Raw genomic sequence first — 21505 nt, 5'->3', positions numbered from 1 at the left:
GTACTATGACGATGCTCGAGTCTTACAGAGAACGCGTTATATTCTGCCCATTCTCATCGTTCTCGTCTACGACCAATGATCCAACCTTTTCCCCCCATTCATCATTAGTCTCAACTTCATCTCTGTCTATTCTCGCCCTCCAACCCAATTACCCCGCCTTGACGAGATATCAGAGATAGAGTTGAGAGAGAGAGAGAGAGATACCGGGGAGCCCTTGACAACCCTTACATATTATCGGAGTAAAAAAGTTCCGACATTTTTTCTCGTTGCGGACTTGAGATTTCGGCGCCGCCCACTTTTGCAATCTTGCGGCGCGGTGTTTCGCAAGGTAAGCGCACAGTGGCGGTTTATAGTATTTTTCACGAGTAAAATATATGGAAAATGTCAGTTTTCTGTCAATTTTAAAGAATTTTCTTTGAAATATCATTCTGAAAAGCAATATTGACAATAATTGCGTGTGTTTTATAAGTTTGTGTCACTTTTTCAACAGAACTCGTTAGATTTTCGCCGTATCTCTTTGTTTCTTTTCTTTTTCCCTTTATTGCATGATTTTTGTTATTTTTCAGGTTCCAAATGACTCTCAAACAACGTCTCTACATGTGCATGTTCCATAATCCCCAAGTTTTGTGTTAGTTTGATTTCAGAACTTTGTTTTCTCTCCGCCATTCTTTTGTTTCAGAGTGATCGCTTCCAATGGACAGCCGCCGGACATGTCGCCAAGAAGTCAACGATGTCATCGTCGCCAGCTATAAATTGGAGTTCAATTTCTGTTGTCGTGTTAGTTGCAGAAGTAGCTTTTGTTGTTCTCTCCGCCTGTATTCTTTCAGATGACCAACAGCACCACAGATTCGGAGAGGAGTCAAAAACGATGAAGAAAGAAGGCTTCAGTGTGAAATGAAGGAGAATGAAGAGAGGGAAAAATAAGAAAATAAGAAGGAAAACGAATGGAAAGCAGGGAACTGTGATGAAGAAAGAAGAATGAAAGAGGTGGCGGAAAGGAAGAGGAAAAAACGAGAAATCTTCACAACAAATGAGAAGGGAAGAAACGAAGGAGAAGAAGAGAGGAATTAGAAGAAAAAGAATGAACTGGAGGAAGAAGAGAGGAAGAAAAAGAAAAAGAAGGAAGTGGAGGAAGAAGAAAATAATATTTCGTGGAAAAATTCATTTAAATGATTGTGCAATATGATATTAGCGTGTAAACTGTTAATAAATATTGTTTTTATCCAATTTTGAAATGTTGGGCTTCATGTTAGGGTACGCCCCAGTTAAAGTTTTATGCAGCTTCAAGCTGGTTTAATTAAGAAGTGTCATTTGGAAAATATACAGGGTAAAAAATAGAAGTATGGATTCATCTACAAGTACTCCTCGCCTGGTCCGTGTTTCTCTCCGTAGTGTTCCGTCACCTGGTTCTCGTGTTGCTGGAGCAGTTGTTCCCAACCCGATGCAATTCAAATTCATCCCGAAGCAATTCCAAAACAAGCAAACACAAGTGACTCCACACAAACTGGATAATTTCATGTGTTTGAAGATGACTCAGACGGATTTCGAATATGAGAGTGTAGAAACATGTGACACGGCGAATGTGGATAATCAAACGTCATCTGAAATAGCAGTTTCCACTGCTCATGATTACTTCCAAAGAAAGGTTGAGAGAATTGAATAAACAGAATAAGCATTTAATTGGGTTTTTGTCAGATGGAAGAAGTACACACGAGAATCGGCAAAACTATCGCATCACTGAAAGTGGAAGATTTTTCCAAAATCACCACTAATAAGATATTAGCCAATAGTGGTGAAGAGATTGTATCTCATCTGTCAACGATGATCAAAATGATCAACGAGAAACTCGGAACTGACTCAGTCTACACAATGTTCCACGCCGTGAATCAGGCAACTGCTTCTTTTTCTGGATTCCATCGATCTACAGTATCTCGTTACTGCAAAGGTCTTCCGATTCCAGCAAGAAGACGAAGGATTCAGGAGATGGGAAAAAGAGAAAGAAGTAGAAAAATTGCCTCCAGATTAACCTTGTATGAACGTTCTAAGATCGTGAAAGAAGTCCACAATTATTGGGAGAGAAAGGAAAAAGTTACTGCTGAAAGAATCTGGAAATGGGCCAAATCTTCAATTCAGTACCGATTCGGTCTCTCTTATTTTAGAGTTCTTCTTTCTGGCCTTGGATTTTGTTTCAAGAAACTTGGTCGGATGTCTGTCCTCCAAGAACGTCCCAACATCATCGCGGCAAGGAAGCAATATCTTTCAAGAAAGGAGACGTTGAACAAAGAAAATGCGTTTTTTGCAGCTTTCGATGAAACCTGGGCGCATGACGGGATGAGTGCTCGAAGTGGATGGCAGCATCAAAATGGAACAATGTACCGGAGGGCAGAAATGGCTGATATCGGCGCCCCAGTTTCTGGTCCGGAGAAACCCAAGGAAAAAGGAAAAAGAGGAATTGTACTTGCAGTCCTCACAGAAATGGGAACAATTCCGGAAAGTGTAGAATTTAGAGTATCGGGACAAAACGTGGATGAGCAGTATGAAGATTATCACAGAGATATGAATAGTACGGCGTGTGAGGAATACATGCACCGCGTTATTCCACTTCTTGCTGCAGCCGCCGCTCCAACTGGCCGGAAACCGGTTCTTATTATGGATAACGCCCCGTACCATAATAAGACCCGGGAAAAAGTATATCCAAAATACTATATGAAAAACTTATGTCGACTCTTTCAGCCTCCAACCAGCCTTACTTTGAAAGCGGACCTTAAAAAGTGGCTTACTGCACATGGCGTTCCGTTTCCAGCAAAGACGTTGAGGCCCCAGCTGTACAAACTGTCCAAGGAATATGTCGCAAAGAACGGCGGGAAGGAGGCGTTCACAGTTTACGAACTTGATGCCTGGGCAGAAGAAGTCTGGGGAGTAGAAATCCTAAGATTGCCTCCCTATCATTGCATGTGGAATCCAATCGAGTTTTTGTGGTCCCAAACAAAGCAGAATATCCGCAATATGGGAAATAGAGACGACAAAGTTCCGATTGTTAGTGATGAGAGGTGCAACGAAACATATTTCTATTTTCAGGTGGAGAGTAGAACGATTGGCTTCCTCCGTTCTTTTAAAGCAAAAGACGCAAAAGCTCTTTTTGATAAATGCCGCAAAGACGAAGATGAAACGAGAGCAATGATGTTGGAAAAAGAGACGATGCTGGAAGACACTGACTTCTCTCTTCTCTACGAGACGGATGAGCAAGGCCGTCTTGTTAACATCCGCATTGATGATTCGGAAGACGAAGACGCTTATAGCGATGATGAGATTTCCGCTGAAGTATTCGAGGAGCACGAGTTGTCAGACATCGATGAAGACATCGATGAAGACATCGATGATGAGATCGATAATGACATCGATGGGGATGATTCACTCGAGTAGATTTCGTCTCTTCTTCTCCTTCGTTTCTTCCCTTCTCATTTGTTGTGAAGATTTCTCGTTTTTTCCTCTTCCTTTCCGCCACCTCTTTCATTCTTCTTTCTTCATCACAGTTCCCTGCTTTCCATTCGTTTTCCTTCTTATTTTCTTATTTTTCCCTCTCTTCATTCTCCTTCATTTCACACTGAAGCCTTCTTTCTTCATCGTTTTTGACTCCTCTCCGAATCTGTGGTGCTGTTGGTCATCTGAAAGAATACAGGCGGAGAGAACAACAAAAGCTACTTCTGCAACTAACACGACAACAGAAATTGAACTCCAATTTATAGCTGGCGACGATGACATCGTTGACTTCTTGGCGACATGTCCGGCGGCTGTCCATTGGAAGCGATCACTCTGAAACAAAAGAATGGCGGAGAGAAAACAAAGTTCTGAAATCAAACTAACACAAAACTTGGGGATTATGGAACATGCACATGTAGAGACGTTGTTTGAGAGTCATTTGGAACCTGAAAAATAACAAAAATCATGCAATAAAGGGAAAAAGAAAAGAAACAAAGAGATACGGCGAAAATCTAACGAGTTCTGTTGAAAAAGTGACACAAACTTATAAAACACACGCAATTATTGTCAATATTGCTTTTCAGAATGATATTTCAAAGAAAATTCTTTAAAATTGACAGAAAACTGACATTTTCCATATATTTTACTCGTGAAAAATACTATAAACCGCCACTGTGCGCTTACCTTGCGAAACACCGCGCCGCAAGATTGCAAAAGTGGGCGGCGCCGAAATCTCAAGTCCGCAACGAGAAAAAATGTCGGAACTTTTTTACTCCGATAATATACACATGCATAGAACTCATTCTCAGGTTTTGGAAGAGAGTAGAGAGAGAGAGAAAGTGAAAGAGCATGTGAGTAGAAACTGCTCATTAGCACACTCTCCCTATTATATCACTTTTTGATTTTTCAACATATAAAGAGCAGAACTTTTTTCTTTTCTTTTTTTAGACTTTCTAGATGATTCTGATTCCGCGATTTTGAAGTTGTAGGACTTTCGCGTCGTTGCCGGCCACGCCCCTTTCTGCAATTTCACCGCGCATTGATGAATGACAATCATCTATCTATCTGTTAGAATCTATCTGTCATTCCATGAAAGCGTCTTGTAGCACACATGGCAACCCAATGCACCTGCTTCTGTTTCTCTTTTCTATCAGCTAAAATAATTGCTTATTTCATTCCTTGCACACGAAAGTTGATTGTTAACGCCCGCAACATGATGACAAATCATGAAATCTCCCGAAAGAACAAAAAGCGTCTTCCGTTGCGGGGAATCGAACCCCGGCCTTATGGGTGAGAGCCATAAATCCTAACCACTAGACCACAACGGATGGTGGAACAGTGGGTCACCACGAGTGTAGACATCTCGAGCGAATCAGAACAGTTGTCCTTTTCTTTTTTCCCGGAATGTGTATTCCGCCGTTGATCGTGTTTCCTGTCATCCGTTGTGGTCTAGTGGTTAGGATTTATGGCTCTCACCCATAAGGCCGGGGTTCGATTCCCCGCAACGGAATATCGTTTTTTGGTTTTCTTTCTCTCCGGGGAAAGTGTATTTTGGTGTTTGGAGACCCCCGTTTTTTAGTATTTTCTACACACTACTTATTTGATTAAAAGTGGGAATAATAACGGGGTGGGAGCTAACAGAATAACAATCTACGTAAACTAATAACTTAATTTCCTGAGGGACACCATATTATTGTCTATACTGATTCTGAGAAGGAGGTCATCCCCACTATATACATTTCACAATGTCGAGTTTTCGATTAGATTAGTCTATTATTCTTTTCCGTTTGTTACCCCGCCTAGACAGGTGTTTTTTTTCGATTAGACACTCTGCTCATACACCCACTGAATTCGGTTTTTCTGCACACTCTCATATGATATTTTTTGTTTTTCTGGAAGTTATCCCCCAAATACTTTCGATATTACAGGATGGCCCTTGAAATTGTGTTTTATACCTCATGCATGGTGTTTTCCTCCATCGGAATCTACCTCAATCTATGCTACCAACGGGCAACCCATCGATCCACCGTCTATCCACGATATTGTGGAAAGAACTTGCGGTTTCTGTCAATAGCGCATATTGTGTTGGCATGTTCGAATATCTTAGCAACAGGTAAAAAAAGGATCCGGCGGGAATTCAATTAGGCTCATTTTTTCAGCAGCATGTTGGATGTCCCGAGTGAATCGTACGAAAAAAGCCGAGTCGTTCTTTTCCACATTCCTATCACTGTCACGTGCAATACCTCAAGTCACCATCCTATGGACTACACTGGAAAGGGTGATGTTTAAAATGAGTCCAGTGATTCGAGAGAGTCCGAAATTCTGGCATACAGCACTGTTTCGAGTTCGTTTCTTTCTTTTTGGTTTTTTAAAGTTTAAAGTTGTGTTTGTTTTCAGGTCGTCCAAATAATGGCGTCTCTAATAACCGAAGTGTGTATCAGAACAGCATTCATGAATTCCGAGGAGCAGTCAAAAATATCGCTTGCAAATGCGGCTCTGGAAGTGGCCAACACTGAAGATCTGGCGATAAAGAGTACACTCACTACGAATTATATGTTTGATTATTATCACGGAGGAGTTCTTATTTGCTGTCTGGTGGTATGTTAAAATTTTAGAATTTTTGGAGGATTTCAAGATGAAAAAAGCCTTTTGCGACATTTTCTTTTGAAAAAAACTACAGTACCCTACCGTAATCCTCATTTCCAGGTAGCCCTTGTCATGTTTAATTCCGCACGTGCCTCTCATCATCGTGCCGGTCTACTCGGCGGCTTGCGAAATGATCAGAAGGTAGGCGCCACTCTCTTGTTTGCCCTCCTGTCGGGAAGACAATCGCCGGGGGTATAGCTCAGTGGTAGAGCGCTCCCTTAGCATGGGAGAGGGCTGGGGTTCAATTCCCCATACCTCCAGAATCATTTTGCGTTTTCCACTTCTCTTCTTGTTACAGATCCAAAACCTCGGAGGTCAAATGAAATTCTTCAAACGTTCCTACGTTCCACTCTATTTTGCATGTCTATCGGACTATTTCATACAACTGATAATCAAAAGGGGATTGGATTTAGGTAAATAGTGGTTTTGCAAGTTTACAAGTTTTGTATTTCAAACATTTCAGAAGACTCTCTAATTGACCAACTCTACCTAAACGCTCGTTGCTATCTTCCAATCGTCTACCCACTAGCCCTGATAGCATTGAATAAAAACCTCCGAGCCGACTACTTTGCCAACTTCATTCTCTGCCGGAAAGCCCGAAACCTTCACAAAGAGTCAAAAGTGAAAGTGATTGCTACCCGGGAATCTCAAGAATCCATTATAGCAAATCTAAAAATGATTGGAATTTTGAGCGATGTCGATACTGGTCAGAATGGTCCATCTGCAGCAGGACTTGCCATGATGGGAATGGGCGGTGCCATGCCAACAAGACCTGTCAGCGGAATGGGTCAACGAGTATCCATTGCAAAGGACCCAACATCTATAACCTCCGTTGTAAGCATGCCAAAAACTAGCACCGCTTCGATGGGCGGAGGAATGATGATGTTCCACACGAGACCCAAGAACTCGGTACCATCTGTTGGATCTGTTGGATAACCTTGTGTTTTCGTTAGATTTTATGTAATTTCCTTGTTTTTTTTTTAATAAATAAAGTTTTATGACAAAAAATCCCACGGTTGATATGCTCATTCTGACAAGCCGCATGAGAATTGAATGAATCAACAAGGAAACTAGATGATCATTGGTTTAGTCTACTAAAACTTATTAAGTTGGTAGATCAAAAAGGGAGTTTTTAGAAGTATGATTCGTTGAATCAAAAACTAGAATTCAAGGAAGACAACTAACAAACAAAAAAAAATTGCCCCGAACCAGGATCGAACTGGTGACCTTTAGATCTTCAGTCTAACGCTCTCCCAACTGAGCTATCGAGGCGACGTGTGGAAATGGAAACAAGGTAATACAAGAAAGCTCTGGGTTCGACAATTTCGACAAAAGAAGAGAAAAACAAAGATCAATCGCCTCTGTAATCCTAGTCTGCCCTTTTCCCCCCATTCATTTTCTTTGTGTGTTCCACGTCATTGCCCCTCCTATATAAATATTCATTTTCGGTCGCCTCTCACTTCCTTATCAATGAAGAATAATCTTCGTATTCGTCTGATTAATAATCGCATGTCACATTCCCCTCTCTTTCCTGATTAATTTTTCCGGCTCATTTTTTTTAGTTCCGTTGATGATGTATACTGTCACGGGCTTCATTCGATATTTTTAGTTTCCTGTTCTATATAAATGTTTCTGAAATTATATAATTCAAGAATTCTCAAGGAAGTTTAAAAAAATGTTTTCACCCTAATTAGGGAAAGTCACCAAGTGAGCGCGGAGTTATGGAACGTGACTTATTACATATCATCGGAAAGCTGAAAAAACGCTGATTCTAAATATATAATTATTGTTTGCCCTCGAGGCCTAGTATTCGAGAAAAACGGGGTCAAAGTTTAGAAAGTTGAACTCTTTTACTTTTTTAACACAAAAATTTCCTTTTGAAAATTATTACCATTTTGTCATGGTACCTATGCCTGTGTGGTGCAAGGATTTATATTTTTGGTATAGAACTATCAGCTGAAAAAATTCCACTGCTTCATAATTCAACCTAACTTGTGAATTTTTCATTAACCAATTTTTTTTTCACAATTTTTAACACATTCCTAGAAAGATACCATACCTAACTTAAAAAGGTGGTTGGTCACTTCAACCGGATGAAACTTCTTTCCCATGAAGCGTTCTTACAAAAACATTGTCAACTGATATGCTGTAACACACTGTAATATTGTGAAAATCAAGTGAAACATTGCACATCCATTCTTCCCCAAAGCTGGGTGATTTTTCAGTCAAAATGTTACACTCTATTCAAAAAAATATATAAGTAATTTTTATTTTTCTTTCCTCTCTTTTTCCAGCTCATTGAGCGACTCAATTTTAAGACGCTTTCTATGACTAAAGTCAAAAATAATCGTCTTGTTGTTTTCACTCTTCCCACTCCATTTCTTGTCTTTCTCCGTTATTTTAGAATCGAAAAAAACAAAAAAGTTGAGAGAACAACATGAAGAAGAAGATTTTGTCAGAAATGACGCGGATGCTGCTGGAAAAAAAGGAAAAAAGATGAGAAAGCCGGAGAAAAAAACAGAGAAAAAGGGAATAGAAGACAATTTGTTCTTTCTGCTGTATAGGCGAATTAATAGAGTTAGTTACAGCTTTTTTCATTATTTTTTCCAGTTATTTTTTCTCATATTTAAATGAGTTTTGACTGAAATTTGTGGAATGTTAAAAATCAAACCTTAGCTAACCATTAGTTTTCAAAAAATATATTATAGGGAATTAGATGTTGAATGTCTTAACACGAAAGAAGCCATCATCATCATCAATATGGGTATTAGTGATACTGAAAACAACGAAATCAGATAGTTAATATTACATATAAAATTGTGGTATCAATACTAGTAACAGGGTCTAGGAGCTAGGAGTAGTGTACACAATATTGAGTGTTTCCAGAAAATATATAAAATTTCTGGAACGGAGGAATAGCATTCAACATTTCCATCCTTCTAAATACTCTGACGATCAGAATTGATGAGATCTCAAAATTAACATTTTCCAACATATTTATCGATCTATACTTGTAAAACCTCGGCCCGGATTCAAAAAATGTGCACAATTTGCTTTCAAAAAATTGTTCGACATTTTGATCAAACAAATACTATGTACTTAAACCCGGGTGAAATTTTCAAATCAGCGCGGCCCATCGCAAGTATGGATCAAACATAATAATTTTTGCTAATGAAGATCTCATCAAAGAATGAGTACATATTCAGAATTATCAAATTATTACCAGACTTGTCAAACTTCGGACAGGTCCGTCTTCAAGAAAAGGCACCTATTTTTTACAAAATTTTTTGATGTTTTTTCCAAGTTAAAAAAAACCCAATGTCTTGATGCATAACTAACATTTTGCGGACGGGCTCCGAGTCGATATCTGAAACTTTCCTCAGTTAGCCAGTCGGACAAACTCGTGAGTACTGGTTCCCTATCAATAAAATATTTGGTTAGCCTTTACTTTGGTACATCTTACGTACCTTGTTTCAGTCACCTGCCACCCCACTTTCAATTTTTGATCATTTCCTCCTCATTAATCATCAAAAATCATACGAACCCTCCCAATTCTCTAACTCCACTTGACTCTTCACAGAACAATATTTCACTATTTGCACAAGATCATTTTCAAAGTGCTCTCTCTTTCTCTCTCTCTCTTTGCTCATTTATTTCTCTCTTCCCCAGTTTTTTGAGAGATTTGAAACTTAATCCTTCCTCTCTTTTCGATTTGGTTTTACGTCACTTTTTTTTTGTTTTAAAGATTTGACTTTTTTGAGTGATAGATCAGAAGATATTCTGTCTGTTTTCGGAATGTTCTGACATGTTTTTCGGAATTAAGAATAAAAATAAAAAACAGACAGACAGCTTTCTTCAAATTCAAAACTCAAGTTTCCCCATACTTTTCACTTTTTTTTTCAAAACTCAAAAATCGCAGAAAATAATAAGACTGATTCTTCTGCTCCGTTGACTTACTTTTTAGAAACATGTCTAGTCCCTTATTTCAATCTTCCACTTGAACAAGTTTCAAGAAATATACATAATTTCCGACATTCGAGATTTTGAGAGCAGACGTGTTCGGTGGTCGATTCCAGATCAATGAGCTTTTTTTGAGAGAGCATTTGCCAGGTTCTAGAAATTACAGAATTTTTTGCTAAGAATTGATAAATTGTATTAACTGAGAGCTCTCGAAAGTGTGTATTCAATACTGTTCAACTACGAAATATCTTAATTTCTAGGCATTTGGCAACCATGCCGTTTTACTGTACGCGAAAATTGGACATAAAATTTCTTATTAATCATTTTCTTTTTGTCTATTGCCAAATGTCATAGTTGCCAAGTATCTTGATTTCCAAACAAACTTCTGGTTCCCAGATATCTTGAAGCCAAGATCTTACAATTCTAACAAACCGAGAATGTCCATATCTCACCTGCTCAATTGAAAATAATATGGCATCCCACATTTTCCCGCAATATAGATAGACCAAATTTTTGTTTTTGACGACGTTTCATATTATCGATTTACGAACACTTACCGGGTGGTATGAAAGGCACACCTAATTTTTCTAAATCCCGCGGAATTGTAGTTGAAATAAATCGAATACCGTATTTTTGAGCTTTGCAGGTCTTAGAAGAGTTTCAAGTTGTATTCAAAAAGTGTGACACTCTTTTTTCCCGATTCCTAGAAGCATTCTTTAAAATTTGAAAAGAGTTCTGAAATCCTCAGATTTCGAACTATCCAACTATGTAGGTCTTATTTCAAATGCCCGAAATACGTCCGGATTATTCCCTAGTTAGTAAATAGCAAATCAATTCTTTCCTTTTCTCATAGTCAGTATCCCATGACTCATACATCCATTCATTTTTTCTTCAACCAAAAAACATAAATTTCCGTTTAAAAATTGTATTAAAAATAAATCAAAAACGGAGGAAATTCGAAAATATACCACTTCAAATTTCCTTTTTTCTCCCCACTTCTTCCTGATCGTATTATCCGATTCTAGTCATCACTAGGAGTCGTTGAACAACATAGATTTATGTGATGGAAGATGACTATTAAAACTATTTTAGAAATCTGAAAATGACGATTCGGTAAAATGTTTCAAACGAATTATTGTAATTATTCGAACCACCTCAATGACCTTGTCTGAAAATCAAAATAAGTACAAAGACTTCATTTTTCTCATAACTTTTCAAAAATTAAACAAATTCTTGACTATTCCAAAGAAAAATATCAAAAGCCTCTCCCCCCTTTCATACCACCCGGAGTGGAATTCTATACTTTTTTAAAGTTAAACAAAAAGACGCCTGAAGGGAAGGCGTGCTCTGAATGAAAAATGGATGCTCCTCCATTCTCTGCGTCTCCCGCTTATCTCATTCTATTTTTGAAGGCTCCTGCGTCTTTTTCAAGCTCCGCCCCACTTCTTTTTCAGGAGCACTTGACGCTACTCACTTTTGCTTCTGGAGAAGAGGAAGACGAGACGTCGTTTTCTTACCTTTTTGGAGTGCCAAGGAGGTTTTTGTGGTTTTAGAATGAGTGGTGCTGTAAGTCGGGTTGTTTTGCTATTTAGGAAATAATGATGTACCTCAAAGTCTCAATATAGGTAAGTTTCTAAACTATTGTAAACTACAGTAATCCCAACTTTCGAAACATCAAGTGGAGAAAAAACTTCAAAAAAAGTCCCCCATTTTCTCACCTTTCCGTTTTTTTCACCCACATTGTTCCCTTTCTTTCTCCAGTCTAAAAGAAACTTTTTGTGTCCGTTGTTCTCCAAACAAAAAACATTCACAAAACAAAGATTTCTTTTCAGGAAAAAGGAAGGCAAACGAGAAGAAAAGAAGAAGAAATGTCGACGTCTTCCGGTGCCACAACAATTCCCCAGGAGAATGGAGGAGGAGCAGGAGCAGTGAGCAATACCAACAATCAGGTTAGTGAAAAGAGGGATGAATGTGGGTTCTGGAGGTTTCAAAGAGTCTGAGAACAATGAAAAGTCTAGTGGTCTAGTTATAAAATGGACACTGTTCTATTTTGTTTTAACAAACGCGAAGAGGACTGAATTATGGCTCGGCGAGGTTCTACTTGGTCCATTTATCACGGACAGGAATTGGAACCTAATATCAACATGATTACAGTGTACAGCTGGATTCTGTCGACTATAATAACAGAATCCGCAGAATCGAATTAGTCTACAGTATCGTTCAAAAGGTTATCCACTTTGGCTGTTTTCAGTGGAAAATGGCCAATTTTGACAGTGTATTTCGGTGTCCCCTGATTGGCCGATAAACTCAATTTTGTTTGGGTTAGACAGATCAAAAGTAGCACATAATTTTTGTAGTCGACATTTTTTTTGTAGAGACATTACCAGGAAAGTTACAGGTAATCAAAGTCATTTCTCCCGGAAACCGATTGCTTATTTGCGAAATTTTGAGGTGACACCAAAATACACTTTCAAAGCTGGTAATTTTCCACTGAACACAGCCAATGTTGGTAACTTTTTGAGCGGTACTGTAATAACTCAGTTCACAGTAGGTTTTGATTACTGTAACAGAATCTCCAGGATTCAATTAATGTACGAATTACTGTAGTCTTACAATCCCTTTCCGTCACGTCATCCTCCACATATCATGAATCATAGATACATAAGGACAGGTGAAGAACACTTTTCTCGAATAACTATTCATATTCTAACTATCGAATGTCACGCATACCTCCTACATGTATTACCTGGAAAAAAGAAATATGTTTAATAATTTATCAAAAAGGAATCTAGTTTTGTGCTTTTTGGAAGAAGCATGCATCAACTATAGTTCTTATTAGAAAATATAGTACTGTAGTTTTCGCGGTAAGACCAATGTTCCACAACGCCCGTCACTGCACGAGGAATTACCTAAGTGAAAATCTTGTCCGAGAGGACTACACGGCCGTGCGGAAAAAGTCTTCCATCAAAGCTCCAGGAGAACGGGAATCGTGGCGTTTAGAGCGATTTTTACCAATTTCGTCAATAATAAAAGTTGTTTCTTATAATTTTCTGACGTATCGGGAACTGCGATAAAAAATATGACTTCAGTTCTCCTATCTGCCTGTTACCATTTTACTAAATACTCCACTATCTTCCCTTTGTCATCTCTGCTCATTTCACACACATTTCCTCCCATTCTCTCTTCCTTTTTCTTTCCATTTTTATTTCCTAAACATCACACATTCCATCGTGAAGAAATGCGCGAAAAACGGGCGGGTAAAAGTGTGCCAAATTGCTTCTTCTCCATCTTTTTTCTTCTTCCTACGGCACTTTCTTTTTTTCGCATAAATATACGCTCACGACGAGCAAATGGATTCGGAAAAGGACAGAAAACTCATTTAGAAGTGAAAAGGAGAAGGAGGAAGAGTAGGGAGAGAAGGTTTTTTTTTTGAAAATAAAACGTTTGTTTGGATATGAGAAGATCTTTTAGGAAAGTAAAATCATACCTAGTTGATATTTTACGAATATTCACTCCGGATGGGTTTAAAGGCGCATTTAATTTTCCCGGCGAGTTAGCCTACAGTAACCACTAAGATCTCTGTTTTCTGAAAGCTTTCACCTGTTCTTTCAAAAAAAAAATTAATAATTAATTTTCTCCGAAAAACTCGTGATTTTTGTCATGGTTGCTCTGGGAAACCGCTAAATTATTCATTAGTTAGCAAATGAAAAAAACCAAACAAATCATTCTTTTCAGGAAGAAATCGACATCAATTTGGAGGATCCACAAGTTCAGGACGCTGCCAAGAAGATTCAGAATGTCTTCAGGGGAAAACGATTCGGAGCGAAGGCCGCTGCACCAGTTGTCGCTGCGGCGGATAAGCAATAATTGGATTTATAATTTATTTTTGAGTCTTCTGTGCAAATGAATCATTTTATTGCGAATTTGTGTAACTTTGTGACGTGTCTCCTATATCAAGTTGACCGATATGTGTGAGAAGGAGGAAAAGAAACTGGAATCAAACTCCGCCCCTTTTTTGAATGATCCAGAAAAATTCAGAAACAAACTAATAAAAAATGACCGAAAAAATGACCAAAAAAGGTTGAAAATTATGAAAAACTCGAAAATCCTGCTGAAAATGCGCTAAAAATCAGAATTTTGCACAAAAATTACCCAAAACGCGTCGGAGGCAACCCAGTCAAACATCTGGCGCGCCTTTGACGCCTAATTCAAAAATACTGGAAAATTACCATTTTTGATGGTTTTTTAATTCAAAATCTTCAATTTTCACTCATTTTTTCTGACCCTAGGCCCGAAGGACTGTTCAAAATTCAATTTTTTTTTTCCCTAAAAAGTCAAATTTTCAACTATAAAGCCGAAATTCCAAAACCCGATAATTCATCTCCTATTCTACGTGACCCCCATCCAAACTTCTGAAATTACATTAATCCTACGTGTCCACCGCAATCATTCCCAATTGGTATGTGCCAAAGTGAGTTTCCTTTCTCTCTAAACCTCTAAATTTGACTGTTTCCTTCCAGAAATGGGTCTCGAAATCCCTTTGATCATCGTGAGTATTCTACTGATCCTCCTAATTATCTTCATCTTCTGGCAGAATTGTTGTTACTGGAAGAAAAGAGAACAGCAACAAGAGGAGTCTGATGGGGTGGCCGTGGTGGAGAATGGTCAAACTGATTGATTGAGATGAGATCTCACTGTTTTACAAATGCCAAATCAATGCCTTTTCGTATAAAATATAATTAATAAAGACTTTTTTTTATAAATTAAACATTGAACCGTATATCACTATGAATGATGACCTAGATTTCTTTGTGCAAAACCGGATGATAGCCCCCATCTAAATATTACAACGAAAAAAAATTAATTGCAATTAAGCCGACGGCATCACTTTGAATCGTTCGAACGCCGCCTTCTCCAGAGTCTCTCGATCATCCGGATGTGAGATTTGAATCAGCTCGTACGCACGTTGGCGGATCGATTTTCCCCATAGATTGGCGATTCCGTGCTCTGTGACAATGTAGCGAGCGTGAGCGCGAGTCGTCACGACGCCGGAACCCTGGAAGAGAAGAGAGAGATTTATAGATTCTATACTTGTAAAACCGGGCGTAACTCTCTTAAAACTCAATAATAAAAGCTGAAAAATATACCAAAATGTAGATCTTGGCGAGATGGCTAGGCGAAAAATTTCAGTCGAAATTTATCAAAAATTGTCAAAAATTCATGAACGTGCGAGCTTTCACCGATATTTTAAAAGATAGTAGAAAATTCGACTTTTTTGTTAAAAAATCAAAACAGTTCACATTTTTAAATTTTTGCACTGAAACATGGTCCGACCGGTGAAAAATCTAGAAGTCGCCATTGATCTACATTTTGGTAAATTTTTAGCGCACGAAATTCAGTTACGCGGCGGCCCGTTTCCGCAGAATCTTTCGGGTTTGCCTCCTAACCTGCGTCAAAAACGGAACAATCTTCGTCTGCCCCTTCGTAGTTCTCGATGGTAATGCGATAATCGCCTTTCCCAATCCATCAAACCCATGAGGACTGGCGGCCATAAAATCGACTTGTCCACCGAATCCACTGAAAAAGTTGCGTCCAATCGAATCCGACACAATCTGTCCAGTCAAATCGATTTCGATCGCCGAGTTAATCGACGTCATTTTGCTGTTGCGACGGACGATGTCGATGTGATTGGTGAAGTCGCAAGGGGCGAAATCTGAAATTGTTGGGAAGGGTGTCTAGATAAAACACATTAATTTCTTACAAAATTCTGGATTATTATCAATTTTCTTATAGAATTCTTTAGTTCCAAAAGCGAACGACGACACCGTCTTCCCTGGCATGAACGCTTTCTTCTGATTATTAATAATTCCTCGATCAATCAAATCCGTCACTCCATCACTGAACATCTCCGTATGCACACCCAAATCCTTATGTTGCTTCATAGCAGCCAGTGCCGAGTCGGGAATCGCTCCGATGCCTAGTTGAAGTGTCGCCCCGTTGTCAACTAGGTTTTCCGCAATGATTTTTCCGATTCTCTGCTCAGTTTCAGACATTTCCTCGTTGCCTTGACGGAAAGCGATGGGGCGATCGGTTTGAACCATAGCAGTGAAATGGGAGGAATGGACGGTGGTGTGACCGCGGGTGCGAGGCATTGTGCTGTTTACGAGTGCTAGAATTGAGAGAGTGATTTTCAGAATGAGGTATAGATCAGGGGTGTGCGAAAAAAAAATTTCGGAGTTTTTGAAAGACCGTTCTAAAAATGTTGAATATTTCTCCTGAAATTTTAAAAATTGAGTAACAAAATAGTGATTTTTCGATTTTTCCTGAAATTTTTTCTTATTTTGTGTTCAAAAACAGGTTTCTAGGGGTCTGACCTTGAAATAGTTGGAATTTTCAGACAAATGCAAGATTTTTGCCTCCGAAAACTGATTTTTTCAGACATTTCTTGAAATTTTTTTCTCGAATTTTTCGGTTTTTTTTGATTTTTACGGCTCAAAATTTAAAAACGTTTTTCGGAGAAGTTTTTTCGCACAGCCCTGTTTCAGACAAAGAGTTTACCAATGATTTTCTTGGCACTTGTCGCTGCAGCCAACGTGCAATCAATATCGACGCCAAGTGTACAGAAACCGAGCTCATCTGGAAATCAATCTTGCTTTTTTTTTTAGGAATTTCTATTAACACGGCACTCTTCTTACAGCCGCGCTCTACCGAAACTCAAGAAAATTGCGAGCGGAATTGAGAGAATCAGAGAAAAAGAGACATTTCTCAAGCGGATTTCGGTGGAGCGCAGTTATAAGAACTGCGTCGAGCTAATAATGATCTCCAACGATAATTACCTGGCGGTGATACAGTAATTAGTGCCACGTCGACATTCAATGCTCCACTTGTATACAATGATGGTACTTCGGAGAGGAAGATTGGAGTGTAGTCAGCGGCACCGAGATTCACATTATTACGATTTCCGGGGCAGATGAATAGACTGTTGTTCAGGATTTTACCTGGGAAAATGAAAGTTAGGCCACGCCCACTTTGTCGCATGGATTCTCATTCAACAGGCGTCATGTCCGCAACGAACAAATTTAGATTTTTTCGATTCGCGTTGCGTGCGCGTCGCGGTTTATATTGAATTTGAATTTGACACCGTGCCATTTGTTGTGCGACAGAGCGCGTTTTCGCGACCTTTGCCTCGCACTGCACGGCCGGGATTTTACTACTCGTGGCCTAGAAAATTGTGCGACGAGTTACGCAGTAAGCGCTTACGTACGCAGCGAAATTTTCTGCAAAGATTGCGTCACGGTGTGTGCAGACTGCGTACCGTAATCGCATGAAAAATTCAGATTTTTTGGCGAGTTTTTCGGAAATTTGACGCAGAAAAATACTAAATGTATTTTAAAAAGCGAAAAAATGTACCAGAAGATAGAAGAAAGCTTTATCGACGTGAGGAAATGCGAAATTTCGATGTCTGATCAACTCAATTCACATTCTGGGCAAAAACTCCTCTAAGTTTTAAAATCGTTCATTTTCTTTGAAAAATAACATTAGCGAATATTATATTTTGACTTCGTTTTCGTTTTCTCGAAACGTGAGAAATCAAATCCGAGAGTTTTAGCATATTTTCACGAATCGGACATGACTGGCGACGTTTCTGAATTACTCTCGCTTTTCTAACAACTATTCTGAGCCTGAAATTGAGCAATATCTGCACAATAGGTGTTTTGGTCACCTATGGCGCAATCCGTGATTATTTTCGTAATTTTTTGGTTTTCTGTGATATTTCATCAGTTTTTTACAACTCAGCATCAAAAAAAATTCCGAAACAATGACCAAAAACACCGTTTTTTTGCTCCAGAAGTTTGCAATGATTAAGGTCACGGTGGCCGAAGTCACTGATTTTTCTAGGCCACGAGTAGTAAAATCCCGGCCGTGACTGCTGTGATAGTAGGCCGGCTCACCATGATATTTCGGATCAAATTGTGGACAATTTCCGCTCAAAATCAAATGAGACATCCGAATATTATTGAGACCCGCCGAGTCGACACGACGGCATAGTGCCTCCAGAAGGACGTTTGGAGCGGAGGCGTGGTTTCCGACGTAGACGTCGTTGTCTGGAAATTGAGGCTCAATAATTGGCGTCAAAACTCAAAATTCAAGTTTTTTCGATTTTTTTTTTTGCGAAAAAGTAAAATTTTCGTCTATCAATCAGAATTAGAAGAAATTCTAAAAAATCATCGAAATATTCATATTTTCGATGAAAAATATGAAAAAAAGAGAATTTCAGGTAAAAATCAGCTGAAAATCGGGATTTTGGCAAAGAAAAATAGTTTTTCTTCGAATTGTTTCGCAAAAATTTCCGACTATGATTTAGAAATAGAAGGAATTATTTTAAAAAATCATCAGAAATGCTCAGGCAACTCGATATTAATCTAATTAGACGCGGCGTCAGTTAGATTAGATGCTATGTTGGCATAATAAGATTAGCGCCGCATCTAGTTAGATTAGCGTACCGTCTAGTTAGATTGGCGCGCGGTCTCATTAGATTGACGTGGAATCTTGTGTAATTTGTTGTAATATTTGAAAATTCTTTAGGTAAAATAAGAAATAGTAAATTTATTCAAATAAAAACAAGAGTTCTGACAATCAAAATGTACAAAAAATATAACAGAGAAAAAAATTAGAAATTAGTCGCAAATCCATTGCAAGTGGAAAAAATCCAAGTTGTCCTCTATCCGGTTGCTTCCCTTTGACGTCCACTCAGCGAATTTTACTGGAAAATGAACGAAATTAATACCAAAAAACTGTTTGATGTCTGAACTCACAAAATAATTTTCTTTCGAAGTTATGTAGAGAGCGCTGATGTTGAAGAAGTAGACGATTATCCCTGAGCAATGAACTATTATTCACGGTTAATTGTAAGAGAAACCATTTGCTTACCTAAGAATTTATTCATGATTTCATCGCAATGTTGCCTTTTCTTCCAAACCAAATTGAAGTTGCGGAAGAGTGAAGACTGCAGTTGAAGACTTGAAGAGCCATAGAAACCGAAAAATACAATTTTTAATATTGGAAAATCGTGAAAAAGTCGATAAACCGCAAACGAAATTAGTTCGCAACGATTTCAGACTTTCGAGACATAAATAGAGAATTAAAACTTAGAAAAAAAAATAATAAAACAAAAATTGAAAGAAATTTTGCGCGTTTTGTACTGACTTATTCTTGGATCCTTGGCGCGAACGAAGTTTGCGCAAGCAAAATCCGCTAATCTAATGAGATTGCGATTAGATTAGTGTGGCGTCTCATTAGATTAATATCGAGTTGCCTGAGTGTTTACATTTTCGATGAAAAATTGAAAAAATGTCAAAAACTTTTTTCTAATTGGTTCATTTTTTGAAGGCAGGCTTTGACAAATATGAAAAATCCGGGATTTGTGTCCCCAAAAACCTACTGGATTCAACCATCGCCAATGCCTCATCTGCTGACACGTATTTTGGCACGAAGCCAGGTTTTGCGTGCAATAGTTTGGTAGGGAGACGCGGTCCGTTTGTGAAGTTTCTGGAATTCTTGATCTTCAACCAATTTTCTTCTAATCAAGTCGAATTAGTTTCAATTTAGATAATTCCTTATCAAATTCCGTTCTATACAAAACCCACCTGGTCACCGAGAGGACTTTCGACAGCGACATTTCGAGGTCTGGAATGTTAGAAACTATATTCTATAGCGAAAAAAGTGAAGAATGACGGTTGGCGGGCACAATGAAAAGAGGACACAATGGTTGAATGGAGGAGGAGTCAATTGTTATGTGTAGACATCGTGGGAATGTTATCTTTGGCTGATCAATGAATAGATTTCATGATAATTTGGGAATGGTTTTCGGTTTTTGATCGGAAAGGTGAGCTCTGTGATACTTTGAAAGATCTGAGATAGTATTTCTTGGGACCCCACGAAAATCATTTTTTTATCTTTATTTGTTTTACAAGAAACGAACACAAACTAATCCAAGAATTAGCTACCAGAAGGAACCATGAATCGCAGGGACCAGAAACTCATACATGTTCGGGAATCCTGTAGCGAGAAATCGACAATTTTCACGCTGAAGAAACTACCATGATCAAAAGGAGAAGAAAAACCCTAAAAGTTTCAAAAAAACAACTGTGAAATTTTTTTTCACCTTTTTCCGACCTGCCACCGCCAACCCCAGAAAATTCATTTTAAAAATCCGACCTGTACACCAAGATCAGGAGCATCAATGCGGAAACCGAAAGCTAAGATCAAAATAAAGTTTTTCAAAAAAGAGCTCTGTCTGGAGACAGGGAGGATCAAATTTCCCTTGGGTGTTTTTCTGTTGACCATCGCAGGTGGCTGGCCACTTGGTCAGGTTAAAAAAACTTTTCCATCAAATTCGATATATCTTCATTTAATTTTTTTTTTACTTTCGAGTCCATAGATTCCGAATCTGAAATAAATCTCTGCTGAATCCTTCTATGAACCAAGTTATGAGCCGTCAAGCATTTCTTCGCAGAGGAAAATTTTGACGGCTCCTATTGTCGCGAGAAAAAAGTTCCGACATTTTTACCGACGCGTGTTTGCGGACTTAGTGCTAAATTATTAAATTTTGCACTGAGTCCGCAAACACGCGTCGGTAAAAAATGTCGGAACTTTTTTATTTCGATAATAACTCGGTTCGCAGAAGGATTTAGCAGAATGTTATTCAGATTCGGAATCTACGTACTCGAAAGTGTCAGGGGCCAAATTTTTGAGTCGTTTGAAAGAGGACACTTCGAATACCTCCCTTGTAAATTTGCAAGCTATTTATACGATTGCGGATTCACTGTTATACTCAAATAATCCCCTGAGCTTTGGAAAATGAAGCGGGCAATTCTTAGATCACAGGACTAATGAAATACGACTATTAAACTCTGAATTTAGGGATTTTTTCAGTGAAAATTTGAAAAAATCTGAATTGTGAACATTTTTTACAGTTTTAGTTGTGAAAACAACCGCTTTTATTCGACAAAAGAATAACAAGAGCAGCTTTTCAAGCGGAGAAAACCTAGCTTTAGAAATCACTATTTGACTATCACTGAATCTAAAGAAACTCGAAAAATCGAGAATTCTGGCTGAAATTTTGTGAAAATCGGGAAAAACCGGGAAAAAACAAAGAGCAATCAAACGAAAGAACTTCAAGTGCTTGATTTCTCTCTTTTCCACCAAAACATTACTTCAATGTTCTTTGTGTGTGTGTGTGTGTGTGCTCCTCCCCCAATTCTTTTTCTTTTTCTAATTCTCTCAATCACGAGGAGGAAGTTGAGAGAACAAATCGACGAGATCACTGATAGCACATCATTGATCAGACAAACAGGACATTGGATACAAAATTTGAAGAAAAAGTTGCCAAAAAATACAAAAAGTTCAAAAGAATGCG

The 21505-nt window shown here is 38.5% G+C and overlaps 4 protein-coding genes across 4 annotated transcripts; 3 read left to right on the top strand and 1 right to left on the bottom strand.

Annotated features, from left to right (window-relative positions):
* Positions 1–1342: 1342 nt before the first annotated feature.
* Positions 1343–3423, top strand: GCK72_003651 (uncharacterized protein; the record flags this gene model as incomplete). Its single annotated transcript, XM_053724169.1, has 3 exons — positions 1343–1645; positions 1696–3036; positions 3079–3423. The coding sequence occupies 3 exons, from the start codon at positions 1343–1345 to the stop codon at positions 3421–3423; spliced, it is 1989 nt and encodes a 662-aa protein (XP_053588363.1).
* Positions 3424–5409: 1986 nt separating this feature from the next.
* Positions 5410–7062, top strand: GCK72_003650 (uncharacterized protein; the record flags this gene model as incomplete). The annotated part of the gene is made up of 6 exons (XM_003094425.2): positions 5410–5593; positions 5640–5824; positions 5878–6078; positions 6187–6267; positions 6425–6539; positions 6590–7062. 6 exons carry the CDS (start codon positions 5410–5412, stop codon positions 7060–7062), a joined length of 1239 nt encoding a protein of 412 aa, XP_003094473.2.
* Positions 7063–11640: 4578 nt separating this feature from the next.
* Positions 11641–13953, top strand: GCK72_003649 (uncharacterized protein; the record flags this gene model as incomplete). Its single annotated transcript, XM_003094412.2, has 3 exons — positions 11641–11652; positions 11919–12035; positions 13822–13953. 3 exons carry the CDS (start codon positions 11641–11643, stop codon positions 13951–13953), a joined length of 261 nt encoding a protein of 86 aa, XP_003094460.2.
* A 1003-nt stretch (positions 13954–14956) lies between these two features.
* GCK72_003648 (uncharacterized protein) lies at positions 14957–19765 on the bottom strand (the record flags this gene model as incomplete). The annotated part of the gene is made up of 8 exons (XM_003094423.2): positions 14957–15142; positions 15534–15799; positions 15848–16255; positions 16645–16722; positions 16923–17084; positions 18039–18191; positions 19529–19635; positions 19734–19765. 8 exons carry the CDS (start codon positions 19763–19765, stop codon positions 14957–14959), a joined length of 1392 nt encoding a protein of 463 aa, XP_003094471.2.
* Between the last annotated feature and the right edge of the window lie 1740 nt (positions 19766–21505).

The sequence above is a fragment of the Caenorhabditis remanei genome, chromosome II (assembly GCF_010183535.1).
Source record: "Caenorhabditis remanei strain PX506 chromosome II, whole genome shotgun sequence".
Taxonomy (NCBI): domain Eukaryota; kingdom Metazoa; phylum Nematoda; class Chromadorea; order Rhabditida; family Rhabditidae; genus Caenorhabditis; species Caenorhabditis remanei.
Note: the sequence above shows the minus strand (reverse complement) of the source record. Positions and strands in the feature narration are given on the sequence as shown.